Source organism: Phaseolus vulgaris, chromosome 11 (genome assembly GCF_000499845.2).
Source record: "Phaseolus vulgaris cultivar G19833 chromosome 11, P. vulgaris v2.0, whole genome shotgun sequence".
Taxonomy (NCBI): domain Eukaryota; kingdom Viridiplantae; phylum Streptophyta; class Magnoliopsida; order Fabales; family Fabaceae; genus Phaseolus; species Phaseolus vulgaris.
Genome location: NC_023749.2, coordinates 53,079,966 through 53,099,843, shown reverse-complemented (window position 1 = coordinate 53,099,843; position 19,878 = coordinate 53,079,966). Strand labels below are relative to the sequence as shown.

At 29.9% G+C, this 19,878-nt stretch overlaps 2 protein-coding genes across 11 annotated transcripts; both read left to right on the top strand.

The window, feature by feature from the left end:
* The first annotated feature begins 159 nt into the window (after positions 1–159).
* Positions 160–7,645, top strand: LOC137823679 (uncharacterized). The gene is made up of 11 exons (XM_068628908.1): positions 160–309; positions 401–468; positions 1,758–1,839; positions 2,434–2,517; positions 3,387–3,426; positions 4,097–4,142; positions 4,707–4,765; positions 5,648–5,715; positions 5,880–5,963; positions 6,045–6,109; positions 7,235–7,645. Exons 1-11 carry the CDS (start codon positions 254–256, stop codon positions 7,321–7,323), a joined length of 741 nt encoding a protein of 246 aa, XP_068485009.1. The 5' UTR covers positions 160–253; the 3' UTR covers positions 7,324–7,645.
* Positions 7,646–12,907: 5,262 nt separating this feature from the next.
* LOC137829250 (nuclear transcription factor Y subunit A-1-like) lies at positions 12,908–18,253 on the top strand. Of its 10 annotated transcripts, none has more exons than XM_068636082.1 (8): positions 12,908–13,213; positions 13,479–13,567; positions 13,791–13,952; positions 14,684–14,799; positions 15,055–15,123; positions 16,027–16,191; positions 17,258–17,615; positions 17,956–18,253. In XM_068636082.1, the coding sequence occupies exons 3-7, from the start codon at positions 13,808–13,810 to the stop codon at positions 17,588–17,590; spliced, it is 828 nt and encodes a 275-aa protein (XP_068492183.1). In that variant the 5' UTR covers positions 12,908–13,213; positions 13,479–13,567; positions 13,791–13,807; the 3' UTR covers positions 17,591–17,615; positions 17,956–18,253. The 10 variants fall into 10 exon arrangements, with proteins under 10 accessions (XP_068492183.1, XP_068492171.1, XP_068492166.1 ...); XM_068636070.1 differs by having other exon boundaries at positions 17,258–17,620; XM_068636065.1 differs by having other exon boundaries at positions 12,952–13,213; positions 17,210–17,615.
* Positions 18,254–19,878: the final 1,625 nt, after the last annotated feature.

Genomic DNA, 19,878 nt, shown 5'->3' with positions numbered 1-19,878 from the left:
TTTTTAGATACCTCCATATCAAAGATATAATAATTTTAATCTATATACATCCATATCAAAAATATAAAAATTTCAATATGTTTAGATATATGTATAGTTATGACATTTTATATCTAGTGTTTATTAATTACATATATATATATTAATAGATTAAAAAGAAGGTTAGAGTTAAGGGCTAAAGAAGTGACGAACCCAGTTTCAGGGTTGTTTTGTGTTCGTTTTGCTTTGCTTCGTTTTGCTTGTTGTCACAACCATGGCATCCTTTGGGTCTCTCAAATCCACCATTTTCGACAAAGAAGAGAGAAAACAGTGAGCACTGTTTTTTTTTTCCAAATATTTTCTTCAATTTCAATCGAATTCTATTTTGATAAACCCGACGTTAACCTAATCGGAATCGCAGGCAGTATCAGTGGCACATTCGAGGCCTCAATGCATACGATCGTCACAAAAAATTCATCAACGACTACGGTAATGTTTCTGCAGCAAAATCTTCAATAATTTTATTATTATTACCAGTATTTTTTTTTTTACTAAATGAAGTTCGTTTGAAAAATTTCCTGTTTCGTGATAAATGCTCCTTTGGTGTTGTATAACAAATGTAGTTTTGTTTAGGGTTGATGGACAACAAGGATCTGAACAAATTTATGGCTGTTGATGTGTCTGGTTCCTTATAATAATGTCCTATAGCAAATGGGTGATGAACAGTTTCCTCCACTGAGATGAAAGGAGGCTACAGTCATCCTTACATATGTTCAATTATGTTATAAAAGCTATAGTAATTTATTATTTAGTACTTATATTACATCTCTCTTAAAAATAAAATTGAAGTTCTTTCGAAGAATTTTCTGTGTCGTGATTACAATGGTTTTGTCTAGGGTTGATGGACTGTAAGGAACTGAACAAATTTATAGTTGTTTATTTGGTTGGTTCATTATAATATGTCCTACAGCGAATGGATGATGAACAGTTTCCTCCACCGAGTTGGAAGGAGGCTACAATCATCCTCACACTTGTATTTGAATATGGATCTCACTTCTCTAAAGTGAAATGTGAGCAAATTAATCTTGATTGTTGATGAGAAAATCGTCTGTTGATATACTTGTTACGACACACATGCATAAGAAATCATGAATGTGCTAATATATTAACAATATGCACCTTGCAACAATACCTTGGTCAATTCACAGGATCTGTATCTTTAAAACTACCCATCTTTACTGTTACCACTGATTTTTCTTTTATTACTAGCAAGTTTTGCTAATTCAGAGCAAAAAGAGAAGCGGTGTAGAGTCTATATACAAGTTTTTTTGTATTCTTCCTTTTTGTTCCTTGTGTTGGTAATAATCAGAATGTGTTAGCAGCTTTCTTTTGTTTGTGTTTCCTGTGACCTGTTGGAAGTTTGATGGAGCGATAAGTGACCAATAAAAGGATACCTTCATCCGAATGGCCTTTTGGGTAATTTAATTTTCTAGAAAACTACAATGACATTGTTTAATTGGTGTAGCTAACCCCAAACTAGTGAGATTAGGGCTTATTTTATTGCTGTTGCTGTTGCTGTTGCCATTGTTGCCCTGATGGATGTTATTATTTGCAGTAGTTTACTGAAGTTATTTTCTATTTATCTGCTTGTAGTTATTTACCATCTAGGTTATACTTCAGTTTTCAGTGAAATTTCAGCTTAGTATTTTTTCTTTGGTTTAACTGTATTCTTTCCTATCCAGAATTTCTTCTTAGATTTTCTCTTTTTGTGACTACAGTTAATTTTTATGGAAAAGAACGACCTTCAAACTTAAAGTTGCCTATTAAAACAGATCAAGATACACTAAGAGAAGGATACAGGTAAGCTTGTTATATTGCCTTATCTAAGCTAAAGCTGGTGGGAATTTCTTTTCTTTTTTTATATTCCTTGAAACTATTGCCTTGCTATAGTTTTTCTTTTCTTGTTCTAACATAACAATTGAGCCTTCCCTCCTTATTTTTTTCCCTGTTAAATTTCAATTATTTTCCTTACTCTCCTTTTTCACATTTAGTGGCTATCCCCCTTATTCACAAGTTTTTTTATGATAGGATCTACCACATTTCCATGTGTTTTTCTAAAACTTGTGGTTTGACCTAGCTATGTGATAATGTGAGTGAAATCATGATCAGTGGAGTACTGGAGGCCTTACTTATGTTTGACACTCGTATGAAATCAGCCTTTTCCTAGCAATGGCACAATGGGTTTCTGTCATTTCAGGCGTGTTCAACTCCATTGAAACTATTGTGAATACGAATTTTTTCCCCTACATAAGATACTTTTGAAGTTTTCCTTGTGAAAATGAATTTCTTTTTTATTATTTGGAACAAATTTTAGCTTCCTGCATTATCATCTCTTCTCTCAATTTGTTTATTTCTGTGTCAGAATTTTAATGTTGCTAATCCAAATATTGCAAGATTCATCCGGTCAGAGGAAGATGATATGAATCCATCGTGGGAACAAAGGCTAGTCAAGCGTTATTATGACAAGCTTTTTAAGGAGTATCCTTTTCAAACATGTTCATTATTTTAGTAGTACTATTTATACAGTATGAGTGATGGTTTCTTTTATTTATTTATGTAATATTAGCATTTGGTTTAGATTTTAAGTTTAATTAAATTAGTTGGTTTTTGAATGCGGACAATGCAGAAGTAAGAGAACAAAGCACATGTAAGATATTTAGAGATTTCTATAGATTAGATTTTGCATCCAATTTACCCAACCTGGTTCTTTTCCATAAAGCATTTTATATAAAATAGCTTATATAGAAGGAATAGGAAGTTATGATTGAAATTGCTTCTGACACATACTGATATGAGAATGATAGTTGTGTAGTGGAGCCTAAGTACTTACCTGCATTTTGTCTGTATAATTAAATCTCGATATTTTCATTCTCTTGAGTAAATTTCTTTCCTTTTCGTTTTTTCCCCTAAATAATTGAACTAAATCTGCAATCTCTTTCTGATGGCACCATGGCAAACAAGACTAAGAAAATACCATCATTAATTACATATATGATCTGTCCTTCCATAACTACAAAACATTGCCTTTTGGAATGTGAACTTATTAGGGCCACTCTATAGAGCACTCCATCCTTTTGTTTCTCAATGATTTATCTCTCTATTGCCTTATCAACTTGGATCTTTTTTACTTGGTACCTCATATACCAGGCATTTGTGAATCTGTATTTGATAAATCTTTGCTGACTTAATTTCTCATATTTACCTAAAAGTAGTTTTGCCCTGGAGTTTGTTGATGGGAAAATATTGTTTATTTTTTTTTTCATGGTTTGCAACTTTGCATTAATCAACTAATTTTACTGCTATTGAATTTTTTTATACTTGTTTGCTTGTACCTTAATCCTTTCAAGATACTGCCTAGCTGACATGTCACAGTACAAGAGCGGTAAGGTAAATTATTCATTACTTTTAGAATATATCTTTGTGGATTGCTAAATTTTGCAATCTTTTGTGCTTATTCTTATGACTGAAACTCTAGTTTGGTCTTCAAGAGATATGGTCAGTATCAATTGAGCCCCCTGACAATTTTTTGGCACCAGTTTACTTCCTGAAATTTAATATTGCCATTCTGCATTTTTCCAGATGTAGCAAAGTGTACAGAAGGATTCAATCTATTGAGGGCTTGAATGATGCTGACCCTTTCTCTTTGGACATTCAAAATAATGGTTTAATCATATTAATTTAGTTTTGGTAAATCACCCTGGTACCTATGTGCACGGATTTTTGACCTATTTCTCAACCTTTTTGCCTAAACACGTTGGCGAGCTGCCACTAGTCAGTAGTCATCATTATGCCTTATATCTTATCTTACTGTCTCAACTATATTCTTAGATTCCTATTAAAAAATATTGTAATCCTTTTTTTTTAAATATCAAAAGTTATTTTGCATTATTATTTTGTAAAGTAAAACTGCTTAAAGTTTTGAGGCAAAGAAGAGGTGTTTTCTTCATATCTTTTTGGTGGGATGTTGGTGATGGAGGGGTTTTATGAAGTCTAGAAACACATTTTAAGTAGAGTGCATCATTAATTTTGTGCTGATAAATTGCATTTTTCTTATTAGATTGGTCTCAGGTGGAGGACAGAGAAGGAAGTCATGTCTGGCAAAGGTATTAAAAATTCTTTCACTGGCTAGTATTAATACCAATTTCATAAGTACCCAAACACTTGCGGAACTCACCTCCAAAAGCTAGTTATTAAGGGGGAATAACCAAACACTTAAATACTTCATCAAACATCCCATACTACTTATTGTATAAGTTTTTCTACAGTGATTTTCTAAAAACTAGATTTGCAACTAGATTTGATTTTAGGTAAAGTGAAACTAGATTAAACTTAAATCAATTAGACATTAATTTTTAATCGACGAGTTTCTCTTGCCAGCAATTTGATAGGAACTTGGGTATTATGGGGTGTCCAAGTCTTTGAAGCTCGGACACACATCTTAAATGGTATTTTATAGAGGAACAGAACATCACAAAGGAGTTACAATTTGATTTTAAAAATAGACCAAGTGCAAGATAAAAAGTTACCCAAGTCAAGGGGCAATGTTTTTTACTAAACCAGGTTTCAAACTTTGTCCGCTATAGAGTGAGAAAAAAGTAGTTTTTTATCATTTGTTCTGTTTGGAATCCTTCTCTATCTTTAAATTGATTAGTTATGCAACTTTGCAGGCCAGTTCATATGTGGTAACAAGCATTGCAATGAGAAAGATGGTTTAGCAAGCTATGAGGTAAGCATTTTATTCTGATAACTAAACAATTGGCTTTGGGTACTCTAATTGCATCAATTGATCCTACCTACTAGTAGGTAAAGGATTTGTTATTTTATTTTTGTCTTCTTTTTGGAAAGTGTTATGTTTAATATATTTAGTTTCAGTATAAGTGTTTCGGTTCATTTTATAATGGTAATATATAATTAGAAAGAGAAACACTAATAGCACAATCTCAAATAAACTCTTTATTATTGATTGAAATTTATGTGGGTTCTGTTCCCAATTTCTAAATTTCAACTTACAATTGTGATTCTAATAAATTTCAACCAATGATAGCGTGAAAGAAATATGTTCTTAACACTCTTCTAATTATGAATAATATATGTTTGCTTTATTATATGAATATTAATGTTGAATCCATTGGTATAGTCGAAACATGCATTTTTCAACGTCATGGCTAGTTCAGTGTATCATGTTAATATAATAACTTGAAAGAGAAACACTAATACACACTTTCCAATACATTATTTTATTGGTTGAAATTAACTGGAAATAATTAAATTATGTGGGTCCTGCTCCCAATTTCATTAGTTCCACTTATAATTTTGTGATTCTTAATAAATTTCAACGAATAATAGTGTGTTATTAATGCGGCTCTAATTATGAATATTATATGTTTGATTTATTGCATACATTCTATAAGTATAAATGTTGAATCCATTGGTATTGTTGAGACATGTGTTTTTCTGCGTATGCTTATATTTTCTCTCTCTCAACACACTTCTTTGTTGGTTATTCTATTATCGGCAGCTTTGTTTGTGTTTGAGGGCCAAGGAGATTAATTTGTGAATATCTCATTACGTGTTCCCACTCCTTTATTCTATTTGCTTCATATTACAGGTGAACTTTTGTTACTTTGAAGCTGGAGAAGACAAACAAGCCCTAGTTAAATTGGTAACATGTGAGCGGTGAGTCAGTATGTGCCAATGCTGGTTTTGTGTATATGCCATTGTTTTTCTTCGATACTGAATGTTAGTACTTGTGCTATTAAGGGCTTTGTGTGACTTTTTTCTCATTGAAGGTTGTGGAAAAATCAACTGTTTTTCATTTTTTTCTTGGTTATTTTTAATAGATGTGCATGCAAACTCAACTACAAGAGGCAGAAAGAAAAGGAGCACTCAGAAAAAATACAACAAGATCAAGATAGACGAAAGAGGTAAGAACAATGCTCTTAATCATCTTATTTTTCCCACTTTTTTGGCTAGAAGACATGAAGATTAAGTCCTTTAATTTATAGGAACCGTTCAAAGAGTGATGATGATGTAGATGACTACCAAGAAAGCAAAGAGAGAAGGAGAAAAGGTTTGAAGTTGAACTGCCTTTATAAGCTTATTGTCAGTTTTACATAATCGCATGAAAATCTTTGTATTTTCAATGTTATCATTTATTAATGGTGAAGAATCGACCTGGATAATTTATCATTTGTATGAGAAAGATTAAAGAGTTTTCCCCCAAGTATCCCAGAGTTCAGTTCCTTCAGGGTGTAAAGCACCTGTGCTCATCTTTCAACCAAAAGAGAAAGAATATAATGCCAAGCCTCTTTCCTTCTCTTGCCACTACCTTGTTATACTCATTAAATGTGATAGGTTCTCTCAGCCCATAGATTTCCTTCCCACCCCTTCTTCAATATACTTGCCAAATCTTATGCCCCTGATTTGGTTGCACCTGTAAATGCCCCCGTCTCAATTGGGTCTTTGCATCTGTGGCCCTAACACATTCCATTCCCGTCGATTCATTCTGAATGTGTGATGCACCAATTGTTATGCTTGATGCTCTAATTCATTTAACGAAGTGGGACAATGCATTTCATATCTTAGTAGGATTGTTTGGTTTTGTAATGATTCATTTTCCATCCTATTTTCTTAAAATGCGATTGAATTGTACTTGAAAGGGACACTGTATGATGTTGAGGGGATTTGCAAAGCTTTCAAAATGTATGGGGATCTGAGGTTATTGTATTGTAGCTTCTACTCTTACAAGAATATCTGCCTAATCTTTGGTCATCGTATTAGCCTCTTTTTCAAAGTTTGTTCAACTTGTTATACCTAATCTTGTTGTAAATTAAGACATGTCTAATGAGCAGCTTGATTATAAAACTGTTTAAAAGCCTTTTTCTGGAAATGAAAAACATTGGGACTAGTTACTGATCACTACAATATGACATGACACGTTGTTGTAACAGGATAAAAAGATGACTCGAAATAATGGGTCAAATTAAAACATACATATCTCTGATTTGAATGGCGATTCTAGGGAAATTTGGTTCTATCTGTGTTTAAGCATGATGAATGAAAACTCACTGACTGCTTGACTTGCTTCTCTATTGCTCCATCTAAATGTTTGCAAATCCTTTATATGTTTCAGAAATCTTGTCCTTAAATTTAGTTGTATGTTACAAACTTAAACTTTCTTGACCATGTATTACAGGGAAAAAGGCTCTGACTTCGTCTAGTAATCATAATATTGATGATGATGATGATAACTTAGATGAGTTTCTTGAGGGCATGTTTCCTTGATTTTGGCTGATTGACTGTCACTCCTAAGTGCTTCTGTGAACCAAAGCTGGGCAAACAGAAAAATAACAGGCAGCGATGGAGGCAAGTGGATGATCTGGTAGTAGATTTCTGTCTGAAATATAGGAACAAGGTGATCTTGAATGCTTTCAACGAAATTGTTCATCCTCTTGTACCCTGAAAAATGATTTCCATTTATGCAGACTATAGTTATTTGACATACTTGGCGAGTCTGTATTCTGTACAGGTTGTATGTGTATAGTGTTGTGTCTGAATAATGAAAATTGCATAGTACCACCCCCCATAAATTTTTGTATTCCAAAAATGTCCTTATGTAATATTCTTGATTATGTAATCCAGAATTTTTTTTCCAGATTCATAATTAACTTTTGATTATGTAATCCGGTAGCCTTTTTTCAGATGCATGATTAGTTTCTGGATTACATAATCGAATAGTTTTTCCTATATAAGATTAGTTTATGGATTACGTAATTTGGAAGCCTTTTTCCGATGTGTGATTAGTTTTTAGATTATATAATCTGAAAGTCTTTTTTAGTGTGAGATTAGCTTATGGATTACGTAATCCGGAAGCTATTTTCAGATTATGTAATCTGGAATAACACTTTTAGTTTTTGGATTATGTAATCCAAAATATATATAATTTTTTAAAATTGCTTCTGGATTTTATAAATCTTCGATAGTGATACAAGAAGAATAAAAAGGTATTTTTCATATTTTGTACGAGGGTGGCACAAAAACGTATAGAACTGCTCGAAGAAGCTGTTAGCAGAATGATCTGTCATGACCCTGAACTCGTTTTACCAAATATAATGGACAACTTGGAAACGCATGCACCATTGCACCTGTTGTGTTTTTCATTGTTATAGCTATTTTTTCAGTGAAAAGCAAACACCTAAAGAATGTTTTCTTCATTTCCCTCTTCAGCACTGTTTATCACATAAATATATAATAAGTTTATAAAAGAGTTTAAAAGATTATATCCAATACCAAGGAAATGAAGGATTAGTTAGTTTGTTGTATGACTGTGTAAATTTTTACTAAACTTTGTCACAAACTTATACAAATCTAAAAAAAAAAACATACAAATCTAAAAAAAAGGGTCCATGAGTTTCAATCATAAAATAAAACAATAAACATTAGCATCTATAGCTGACTGGTAATAAGTTTAACATGTATTACACTATTAAATTTAATTAGACTTATAAAGTCTAATCCCAAATTATTATAAAGTCTAATCAGAATGGTCAATCTTAGATTAGAGAGTGAAACATTGTAAAATGTCGATAAAATATTAAATGATCTCAATAAAACATTAGATAATCAAGGAAACACTATATGTAGATCTAAATACTATAGAGTATAGTTGCAAAATATTGGATGATTTATTCAAGTATGTGAAGTATGTGAAGAAGTAAAAATGACTTATTCTTTAAAAATAAGAGATAAACTTAAAAAATGAAAATATCTCCATTCATTTAATTATTTTGATAATATAAAATTAAATTGACTTCTATTTCTCATAATTTCATCATGACATCTCAGTTTTCAATTGTGTCACACCTTTCACTAAAACTAGTTATTAATCTAATTGAATTTCAAACTAAATTATTAAAAAAAACATAAATAATGATTAGAACATATCCTATAAATAGAGAACATTTGTTACACCTTTAATAAAAAAAAGTTGTGTAATAAGAAAGAAAGAAAAAACTAAAAACATGAAAAGAGAAAGAGAATATATATATAAGTTAGTTTGAGTTTGGATCATATTTAATTAAATAATAAATAAAATATAATCCAATAAACACCCCTAAATTATTAAGCCTCACCTAACCAAACAAATTCACATTAAAAAAAGTTTAATCGAATAAAAAGAAAGAAAATTTATATAATGTAGCGTGTGCCATTTTGTCGCATATTGCGTTATATTAAGAGTGTCGTATGTTCTAACATTTTCTGCTCTTGAGGATAAGGACAAAACAAGTTACCTTAAAAAATAACAATTATAGTATTTTAAATTTTGGCATTTTAATTATAAAATACATCACTATTTTACATCCTTTCTAGTCAATAAAAATAGTATCACTAATCTAAGTCGTGGTTATTCACTCACGTATAAAACTTTTCTGCATTCCTCAAATTTAAATTTAAATTTTATATTATATCACTACTTTCAAACAATTTTATTATGATTTAAGTGTTTTATTTTACTTTACATACCAAAAATAATATTCCACATTATAAAGAAGTATTATTTTTTATCATATTAGTTTCTATTATATTTTTAAAAAGCCAGCGAAAGAGTGACAGGAAAGATTATATAATAATTACGATATTAGATAATTTTATTAAATAAAAAATTTAGACAAATTTTACAGTGGATATTTCACAAATGAAGAGCAAATAAAGTTTAAAGATTTTGATGTGTTATTAAAAATTTCAAAATACGTGTATATAAAAATATAATATAAAAAGAAGTACGCGGCCTTTTAAAAATTAATTTCAATTTATTTCATATCAGTTATTCATAATTTTAAAAATCAAAATATTAGTTCATCTTAAATTAATTAATTTTTCCATTTAAATTAGTAACAAATTATTTATAAAAGTATATTTTTAACTGTATTAATAAAAATTCATGAATTGCATGTGGTTCTCAATAAATATATACTCTAGATTAAACTAAATTTAAATTTTATTTTTTGAAATAATATTAAATTTTATCAACAAAATATCTCATCAATTAAAAATATAATTAAATAATAATATATAAGTGGATTTTACTTTTAATATGTATGCTGTCGCAAAACAGTAAGAATAATAGTTTAGCAAGAGAAAATGGTATTTGAAAGTTTTATTTAATAATTTTTTAATTTCTCTTTTTCTTTATTTATCTCTCTGTTATGTTAATCACACTATTTTTGCTATTTTCTATTTCCACCATTATATTTTGTAATATTTTTTTGTATTTTGTTTATTTAGAAAGGATAACCTTTTTTTCATCAATGGTTTTTTTTTTATATACAGATTGAGATGTTCCTAAACTATTTTATTTATTTATTTTATTTCTTGTTAATAAAACAAAAACTCTTTGTTTTGAAGAGGACCCAAACCAAGCTCACACATTTCTTTTTATAAGAAACAAAATATAGATGCTAATGTCAGCAACATTTTACTTTAATATAAACAGATTCTTTGGTCTTTATTTTAGATCAATTATGTACAATGTAAAGATAATCTTAAAAAATAATGAAAAAGTGTAGTGTCATAAAGGTTTTTAATATAAAAAATATAGAATTTTAGGTTTTGTGAGTGAGTGAGCTAAGAGTGTTTGAGATGGTGCCACGTTTCCTTTGTCATTTTGCCACAAAACAGAACAAAATTCTTAATCACAGATTCCATCTTGCAAACTCTGTCATGCCAACTGCAGTTAGTTCCCATTAACATGGCTCACTCTTCATACAACCTGTTCAGATAATCATGCTATTTTTAATTTCTCTATGCTTCACGTGATGCATGAAATTTCATCATTTATACAATAATTTTATTTCGGTACGTTTAATATACTCTCACATTACTTAGAAGTTGACTCAGAAGTTGAGGTGAATTACAGTTTAAATATATATTTCTCTCTTAACTCACTTAGGTGTCTTTTAAGAACAGAATCGTGACGAAGTACCGGTTTTTTATAAAAAAAATTTCATGTTAGGCATCACTATGCAACTTGACACCTCAAGTAACAACAATCATCTGTCATCACATGAAAAAAAAAATTATTAAAAAAAAGAAAAAAAAATAAAAATATGGGAAGACTAGACCAAAACTCATATGTTAACAAAAACGATACATAGGTAGATTATACCTATTCATAAAGAATTCTAAGAACATACTAGCTGGGAGTCTATTATACTAATGAAATGATTCTCTATGAATAAATCTTAAATTAGCCAACTTATCAGCACACGCATTCCCTTCACGAAAAATATGAGTAATCCTAAACCTGATTGTCTTACAAAAATTAAGAAAGTATTTCATCGATTCCGAAACATCCACGGAACATTAGTCCTAGCAATACCAGTTTTTAAAGTGGATAATATTTCAAATACGATGATTGACTATAATGATGTTGTCTCCTGAACTTCAAATCGAAACAAATTTAGTTATATTTTTAAATAACATAAAATTTTGTGATATCATCTTAAAAAACTTAATTATTTAAATTTTATTGTAATCTTCTTCTAGTCATCTTACTACTAAGAACACACGTTAATATTATGTTACACATTTCACATAAATTGATAAAATGTGTATAAGATATGTAAGAAAAAAATTTAACTAGTAAAGTTCATTAATGGTACTAGTTTAATGATAAAATATGGAATTAAATTATATAATGATTTTTTTTTTCTAAAGTGATATAATTTATAATGTTTTTATCAATATAGAAAAATGCTCTTAAAAGATTATTTATTGAAATGAATAAAGTTAGATAATCTTAATATATTTTATTCATATAAAAATATAACTATAACATTGTAATATGATTTTAATAAAAAGTGGACTTTAAGTCTAACTTAATTTTTTAAGAAGCGAATATCCAACACACTCTGTCACGCTTAGAATATTAACTCGTGTGTGAAACTATATATTATGAGTTATCCGATTCGATATGATAAATTCAACCAACCCTCACTAAAATAGACTCTAAATTATAAAATCAAAATTTACAAAATTAAATTTATATCAATTTATATATTATAAAATATTATAATTTCATAAAATATTATAATTTCTAATCCGACGTGAAATTTTCAACATTATAACACGATTTATTAACGTATGACACAACTATTTTACAATAAAACCGTGACGATAACTCTATATACTAATCTTAATAATATTTTAGAAATTTGTCCATTTCCATAATAAGTGAGTGTACAAAATTATACTCTTTTTGAGAGAAAAAAATCCCAAATAATGACAATGAACTAATATTAATTGAATTTAGTATGTAGAAGGAGACACGTGGATGGGTCTTCGTGGTGGGGGCATGCACGTTGTGGAATATATACAGGTGTCACAGTTAGGTCAGACTTTAATTATTATATATTTTAATATTACTTCATAACTTTTCTTTTCATCAATTTTTTATTTTATTATTTTATCCCCGAAGTAAACGAAAAACTTGCTCCTAACCAAAGTATAAACAATGTTATTTCTCATATTGATTTTTTTTAATTGTTTTTATATAGGATTTCTATTAGCTAAGAATGTAAAACTTTTTTTACATATATATATATTTATTGATATAATATAGTTTGCTTTTAAATTTTTTATTAGCATAGTTAAGAGTTCAAATTACATTATAACACCTAACATATGAAAACTTTATAAAAAAAATGTAAAACTTTTTATACTTGTATAATGCTTAGGTGTTTTGAACTAAAAGTAAAACATGAAAATTGAAAATATTATTCCATATTGAGCTAGGTAACATGAAGATGAAGCTAGATATACTTTTCAACAATGTTTCTTCTTAAGTCTCATTCTATAATTGATAAAAGGTGCCATTTTTGTCAACACATCATTGTTCTTACATTGCACTCAAGTAATTAGGTGAAGCAGGTTTCACATTTCATTACATTTTCTCTTGTTTTCTTCCAAAGGGGAGACATCAGACACTGACAAAGACCTTTGCGTGAAGTAGAAATTAAATATATTTCTTACATTTTCATCTTAGACAACAACAAAACATTATTTATTTATTTCCTAAAAGTTAATTCTTATTTTCATCACTGCATCATGTTCTGTTGTCTCTCATGAGGTTGCAGACTAGATGCAATTGGGATTCTGAAAACCAAAGCTTTTCATAGTAAGTTCCTCTGAAGTTCCTGCCTTTATCTCTTAAATCACAGCATCTCTGGTTTTTTGTTCCAATTTGACTTTAACTTTCTTAAGGGTATTTATTTCTCTGCTTTGTTTGTTTCTTTGTTTGTTTTCTTTTTCTTCATGATAATTGTTTGGAAAATTTTGTTTTCAGCATGTGAGTTAGGTTGGGAAGAAAACATGGGAAAAGAAATTTTGAGTTTTCAATGAAAGAGGGTAGTGAATAGCATTACTTTTGTTTTTTTTTACAGTATAGGATTCCATGCTAGCAACAATCCCTACTGAAGAACAACAACAGAACCTGATAAAGCTCAAGTCTTTCTGGGATTTTGAGTGAAGGGTAAATCTTGAAAATTGTTTTATTTCTGTTATAGATTCATTCTCACAGCATGCAATTTAGTCTCAGCATCATTAACCTTTTCCAGCTTTGTAATGGAGTTAACAGATTGAGATTTATCTGATCCTGAGCATCTTTCCATCTTTTATAGCAAGCTTTTTCAATTTGATTATGTTCTTGTGCTTCCATGGTTTTTGAGTTTGGTTGTATCTCTGTGTGGTTCCAGGAAAAAGTTGTTCTAAGATGCCAGGAAAACCTGACACTGATGATTGGCATGAGCAGATTCAGTTTCATCCTTGGTGGCGCGCAGTTGGGGAAAATGCCTCCAAATCATCTTCAGCTGATCAGTTAAATGGTTCTTCTTCAGTCCCTGGAACTGATAAGACAGGTGCCATTATTTTGGCTGTCATCTTATAAGACTTGTGCTTGATAATAATGTTACCTTGTTACTTCTTGTTGGAGATCCCACCACATCTACTAGAATGAGGCCAATCTATAGTATATGAGTGAGTGTAAACTTCACATCACAAACCGATTTTGTAAAGTTGAATTAGGCTTAAAGTGTACTTCTTAATATGTTATCAGAGTTATTCAAAATCTATCTTAACGAAAGTTTGCCAGACTCATAAATATCTAATCTCGTGCACTAGTTGACAGTCTTGGCATAAGGGGATGTGTTAGGTCCCACATACACCTATTTTGGAGTAACCAATGCTAGTGTTAATTTTCCACCATCTATGAGGTAATTGAGTGATCCAAGGGATGAAAGAGGTTTTTTAACCAAATTGGCATTGGGATTCAATTGATTGAGATCCCCTTTCTTGCTTTGGATAGCACTTTAACTTCTTTTGTTGTTGTTAGCAAATGACTTTCATGTCTTTGAAATCAGGGGTTAGTTCTAATAACTTTAAGGGAAGAGAAACTTCCATGCACACAACAATTACTCTTTTAAGGGAAATTCACTGACAAAATTCTAATTGTGTTAAAAAAATGAGGAAATTGTGTTTCAAATAATGACTTCTAATTGGTAAATTAAGAGTTCACCTTAATCCTTCTCTCCACATGCATCTGCATTATACATGAATATAATCTATACTGATAAGTTCTTTGTTGGCTCAGGTGGATGTGCTGCTAAAGAGTACCAAAACATCAAACATGACATGTCTTCAATTCCATTTACCATGGACAAACACCTTGCTCCCAATCCCCACACGGAATTTGTTGGTCACTCAGTTGTAAGACCTTTTTTCTATATAATGCTTTCATGTTTGACAAAAAATGGACTTTAAACCTAACTCAACCTTATAAATCGGCTTACTCAGTTGGAAGGCCTTTAAAATTACTTTTTGTAAGATATTTAGGCAGAGAACTTCTGTCACACACTGCATGAACCTTTAATTTATGGTTATAGCTCCCTAATCTCTCCCATATGTAATTTTTGTTAGGGATGTAAAAGTTAAGATTATAAGCTTTCTCAATATGTGATGCAGGTTTTAACATCTCCTTATTTAGATGCACAGTATGGTCAGATGTTGACTACGTACGGCCAACAAGTTATGGTATAATAACTTTGCAATTTTCTGTACAGTATTTATGAAAATCTCATCCATCTGAAAGTCTCTTAAATCTGTTTTTAATAGGCTTCCTTCTAGTCTGTTTTTAGAATTATTTATGAATATGTATAGTCTACTTATGTGCCGTTTTTATTAACATATGGGTTTTGGTCTAGTTCCCTCATTTTTTTATATATTTTTCTTTAATAATACATTTCGTGTGATAGTAAATGATTGTTGTTACGTGAGGTGTCAGCATAGCTAAGATGTCAAATAACATAGTGATGCCGAACATGAAAGCTTTAAAAAAAAAGTCTCTTAAATCTGCAGAGCAGAATGGACCCTCCTTTGCTCCAGTGGAAGGAGAATTTGTTTATACATTTTGTTGGTGTCTAGGGGGTGGATATTTTTGTGCACTTATATCTGTGTATAACCAGCTTATTTATATAAATAAAACATCATAGGTTGATGCAAATAAGTATTAGTTTTGCCCTTGCAAGGACAAGTAATATGCTTATTTATTATTTTAGTGAAAGAAATATTTTTTTGGACTTTTTGTGATTGTGTGTCTCTAGTTCTTTTCTTTTCTTTTCTTCTGAATATGGTTTATAGATATTTAAGTAATGATATATTACTTTAGTTTTATAATTTGAGCATGCAAATTAATATAATTCATTTTCACTTTGGTATGAACTTCTTATAAAAAACTTATTTGCACATCTTTTCATGATTATGTGCCATTAGTTCTGTTCTTTGTGAAGATTACTTCTTCATCTAAATTTAAATTCAACCACCCTTTCCTTTCACTCTTTTTCCGGAGACTTTTTATGAGTTCTAATATTCTTGTTGAACCAAGTTAATGCAATACAACTTTATTGCTAGTTCTAACAGCTATTGGTATGATGCTAGATAAACCCTCCATTGTATGGAATGCATCAAGCTAGAATGGCTTTGCCACTTGAAATGGAAGAGGAGCCTGTTTATGTCAATGCAAAGCAGTATCATGGTATTTTGAGGCGAAGACAATCACGTGCTAAGGCTGAACTTGAAAAGAAAGTAATTAGAAATAGAAAGGTATGATTCATATCCAACTTTTTTTTTTTACCAGCAAAGAATAAATAAACTAAAATGAGGCGCTTCAGGAATGTTCCAACCCTTATACAGATAATCCCTACACAAGCTTTTTATCACCCACCAGCTGGGGATCCAATAGACATTACAACACATTAGTCATATTAACATACCATACGATTCATATTCAACTTATTTAGGACAGCTAAGGGGAAAATCTTCATGTTGGATAGGTTTTTATGCATTCAGTGTTCATGTTGGATAGGAAAAGCTTACCCTGAATTGGTTCAATATTTTCTTGGTAGGAGGGTTTATTTATCTTTTCTATTACTTTTTGCACTTCATTCTTGTGAGTGATCATCTCTTTACCTTAGTAGCAATATAAATTTAGGAAATTTTGTTTAGCTTGTCTTGGATTGTATGTTGACTTGCTGATGTTGTTCTATGATTTTTGTTCTATTCTCAGGATTTCTTTGGTTGTTTTGCTTATGTCTGATTGTTGTGGCTATCTGATTAAGAAACAATGGAATATTAATTCCATTTCCTGCTGTGTTTCTATATGATGCAACAAGCATTAGGGTTCAAATCCAAGCAGTCTAGTTGAGTGCTCTGTTTGTGTGTCTAGCACTGATCTCTAGTTGTATGTGAATTTCTCCTTCTAGAGAATAAGAATCCAAATGATCTGATTTTTGTATCAGTTTCACATCATGTCACCCTGCACTACAAGAAAATCATTAAATAGAAGTTAATTTTAGAGACAAAAAATAATTAGTTGTTATATTGACTAAATTAAAAACCATTTTAGAGACTAAAAAAATTATTGGTTTCTAAATTAGTTTTTATTATTGACAAATAGTTTCTAATTGGTATCTAGTTAGCTACCAAAGTTTTTACTACCAAATTTAGAATCTAAATAATTTATAGTTATTTAATGATTTTCTTGTAGTGCTGGTTACTGATAAGGTTTTTGTGAAGGTTTTGTATTCATATAGTTTTATCTCACTTCATGCCATTGTTGTAGAATTGGTCATTGTCATGGCCTCATAGGTGTTTGATTCATTTCTTACAGCCATACCTCCACGAATCCCGGCACCTACACGCCATCAGAAGGGCAAGAGGCAATGGTGGTCGCTTTCTGAACACAAAGAAGCTTGAAAATAACAGTTCTGACATCACTTCTGACAAAGGCAACAATGGTGGTGCAAACCCCTCAACAAACTCATTTCACACTCTACATGTGCTCTCCAACAATGAGAATCTAGGCTCATCAAAAACAGTTCAGGACATGCACAGAGTGCAGAGTTTCAACAATGGCTACCATAATGAAAATGGTCTTACAGCACTATACCTTCCACAAGTCAATGGAAAGAAGGAGAGAGACCCTCTTGGGGCTTTCAAATAGCACTTCCCTCTGCCATACAGCAACAGTTAGGTACCAGAAAAAAAAATTATATACTAAACTAAGGTTTATATATATACTAAACTAAGGTTTAATGCTTACTTGAGGTCTCAGCTGAGATGTAAGTTGCATAATGATAACTAAAAGCTTTTGTGGAAAAAAAACTAAGATTTAATTGAAACTTTGATCTTTAACCAAGTTGAATATCTGTACATTAGTTTCTGCATGCTAATTTTAGCTTATGGAGAAACTCATTTCATTTTTTTTTTCACTCCCAGAAGTGCTTATAGAAAAAATGTGTTTGTTGTTGTACACAAAGCTTTTGTTGAATTTCTCTGATGTCTGATGTGAGGTTTCATATTTTGCAGGTGAAGAAGTGCTTAATCTCATCCAACTTATGATGCTGTATTGAAGGCAAATCATTCTTGGCTCAGTTCAGTGGTGAGAGAGCAGTGGCATGGTGTACTCTATTCCTTGTTTGGTCTCTCCCCTTGCTTTTGCTTCTCTTTGCAAGTCCATTTGTGAATTGGATGACAAAGAAAAGAAAAAAAAGCACTTTGGTTTCAGAACTTTTTTATGCTTTAAACTATGTGACAGTTGATTAAACTGTGAACTCACTTGTGACATGTGTTCCACAAAACCTTAAAATCTTTCTCTATTTCGTCCTATATTGTCTTGCAGATTATTATGCTTAAAGTTTGCATGCATCATTTTGGATGAGAAAAGTTTTGTTCATACTATGAACAATAAATAATAACATACATTTGACATTTGACATTGTTTATAATAATATATTTAAAGTAAAAAATAAAATAAAAATATTAATTTATTAAGATGTGAAGTTTATGTTTTTACAGGTAAGTGTTAATATATTATCACCCTTTTTGGATCTTGTTGGCAAGTGCTGAATAGGAATAAAGTTTTAGCAGAAAACCATGGCTTGCTGAATCAGATTACTAATGATATTTATTCGGTCAAATTTGAGTTTAATTTATATTGCTTTCTTGCCAGATGTGTAATTCAAGATTTTTATGTATAAATTAAGAATAATGATAAATATGTTTTTTTATGAATTTATTTTATTGAAATACTTTCATATTTTTTATAAATATATTATATTTATTTCACTTATTAATTATTTATTGAAGTAGTTTATGTGAGGCAAAAAAATGAATGTAATTTATGTGAAAAAAAATTAATATTACAATGTAAATTGTGAACATTAATTATTTTTTTATGTAAATTATAAATGGCAGTCCTTCTAATCCTTTATAACCGTGTTTAAGGCTCTTAACACAAATTAAGTACTTAATTTTTTTATTTTTAGTCCAATTTAAAGTGAGCTATGTATTACTTTTCTGTGGTATTACTTGTTTTTTTAAAAGAAAAAAAAATCCTTTTTATTCGTCATCTTTAAAATTGTAAGAAAATGTTTTTTTTTTAATTTGACTATTATTTTCATTTTTATTGTATAATTGAATAGGGAAAAATGAAAGCATTATAATAGGTAATTTATTAAAAATGAAGGCTTTAATATTTTCCTTTGAATGAAAGAAGCTTAAAATATTATTATTATATAGAAATAGAGAAAGTATAATTTTGTGTAGTTTTCCCATTTCAGTGTATATGCCAATATATTTTTATTTTATGTTACCATAACTTATTTTCTCTATTCATGTTAATTAAATCAAAGGTATAATTGAAAAAAGAATGTAGTATCTTGAAATGCAAGAAATAACAGATAAAAACAAATATTTCTTTGTTAAAAAACTGATAATTAAACAGAATAAAGGAAATAAAATTGCAGATGCATTAATTTCTATATATATATATATATATATATATATATATATCTTCCATTAAAATTTACCTTATTGTTACATATTCATGAATGATTTGACCAATTCGTGAGATGTATTAATATGTATCTATATTAAATTTTCTCAATTTCACTTTTCATTTTCTCTTATTTTAGTGGATTTTAGTGACTTTATTAAGCAATTACTTGTAAAGGTTAAGGAAATGAAAAATAAAAATGTGGGTTTAATTAATGTTATTTTTTTTAGGCAGAAACCCTGTTATAAAAAATATCAATAATTATGAAAATGAATTTTTCATATGAATATTTCTTATTAAAGTTGTGTTCTTGTGAATACCAAGTATGAATATTCCATTATCTTTTAACATTGCTTAATATATTATTATCTTAAAATTAAAATAATATTTTATTATTATCTATTAAAGTATTAGATCACTCAACCTTCAAAATTAGTGTCTTCATGGACTCATGA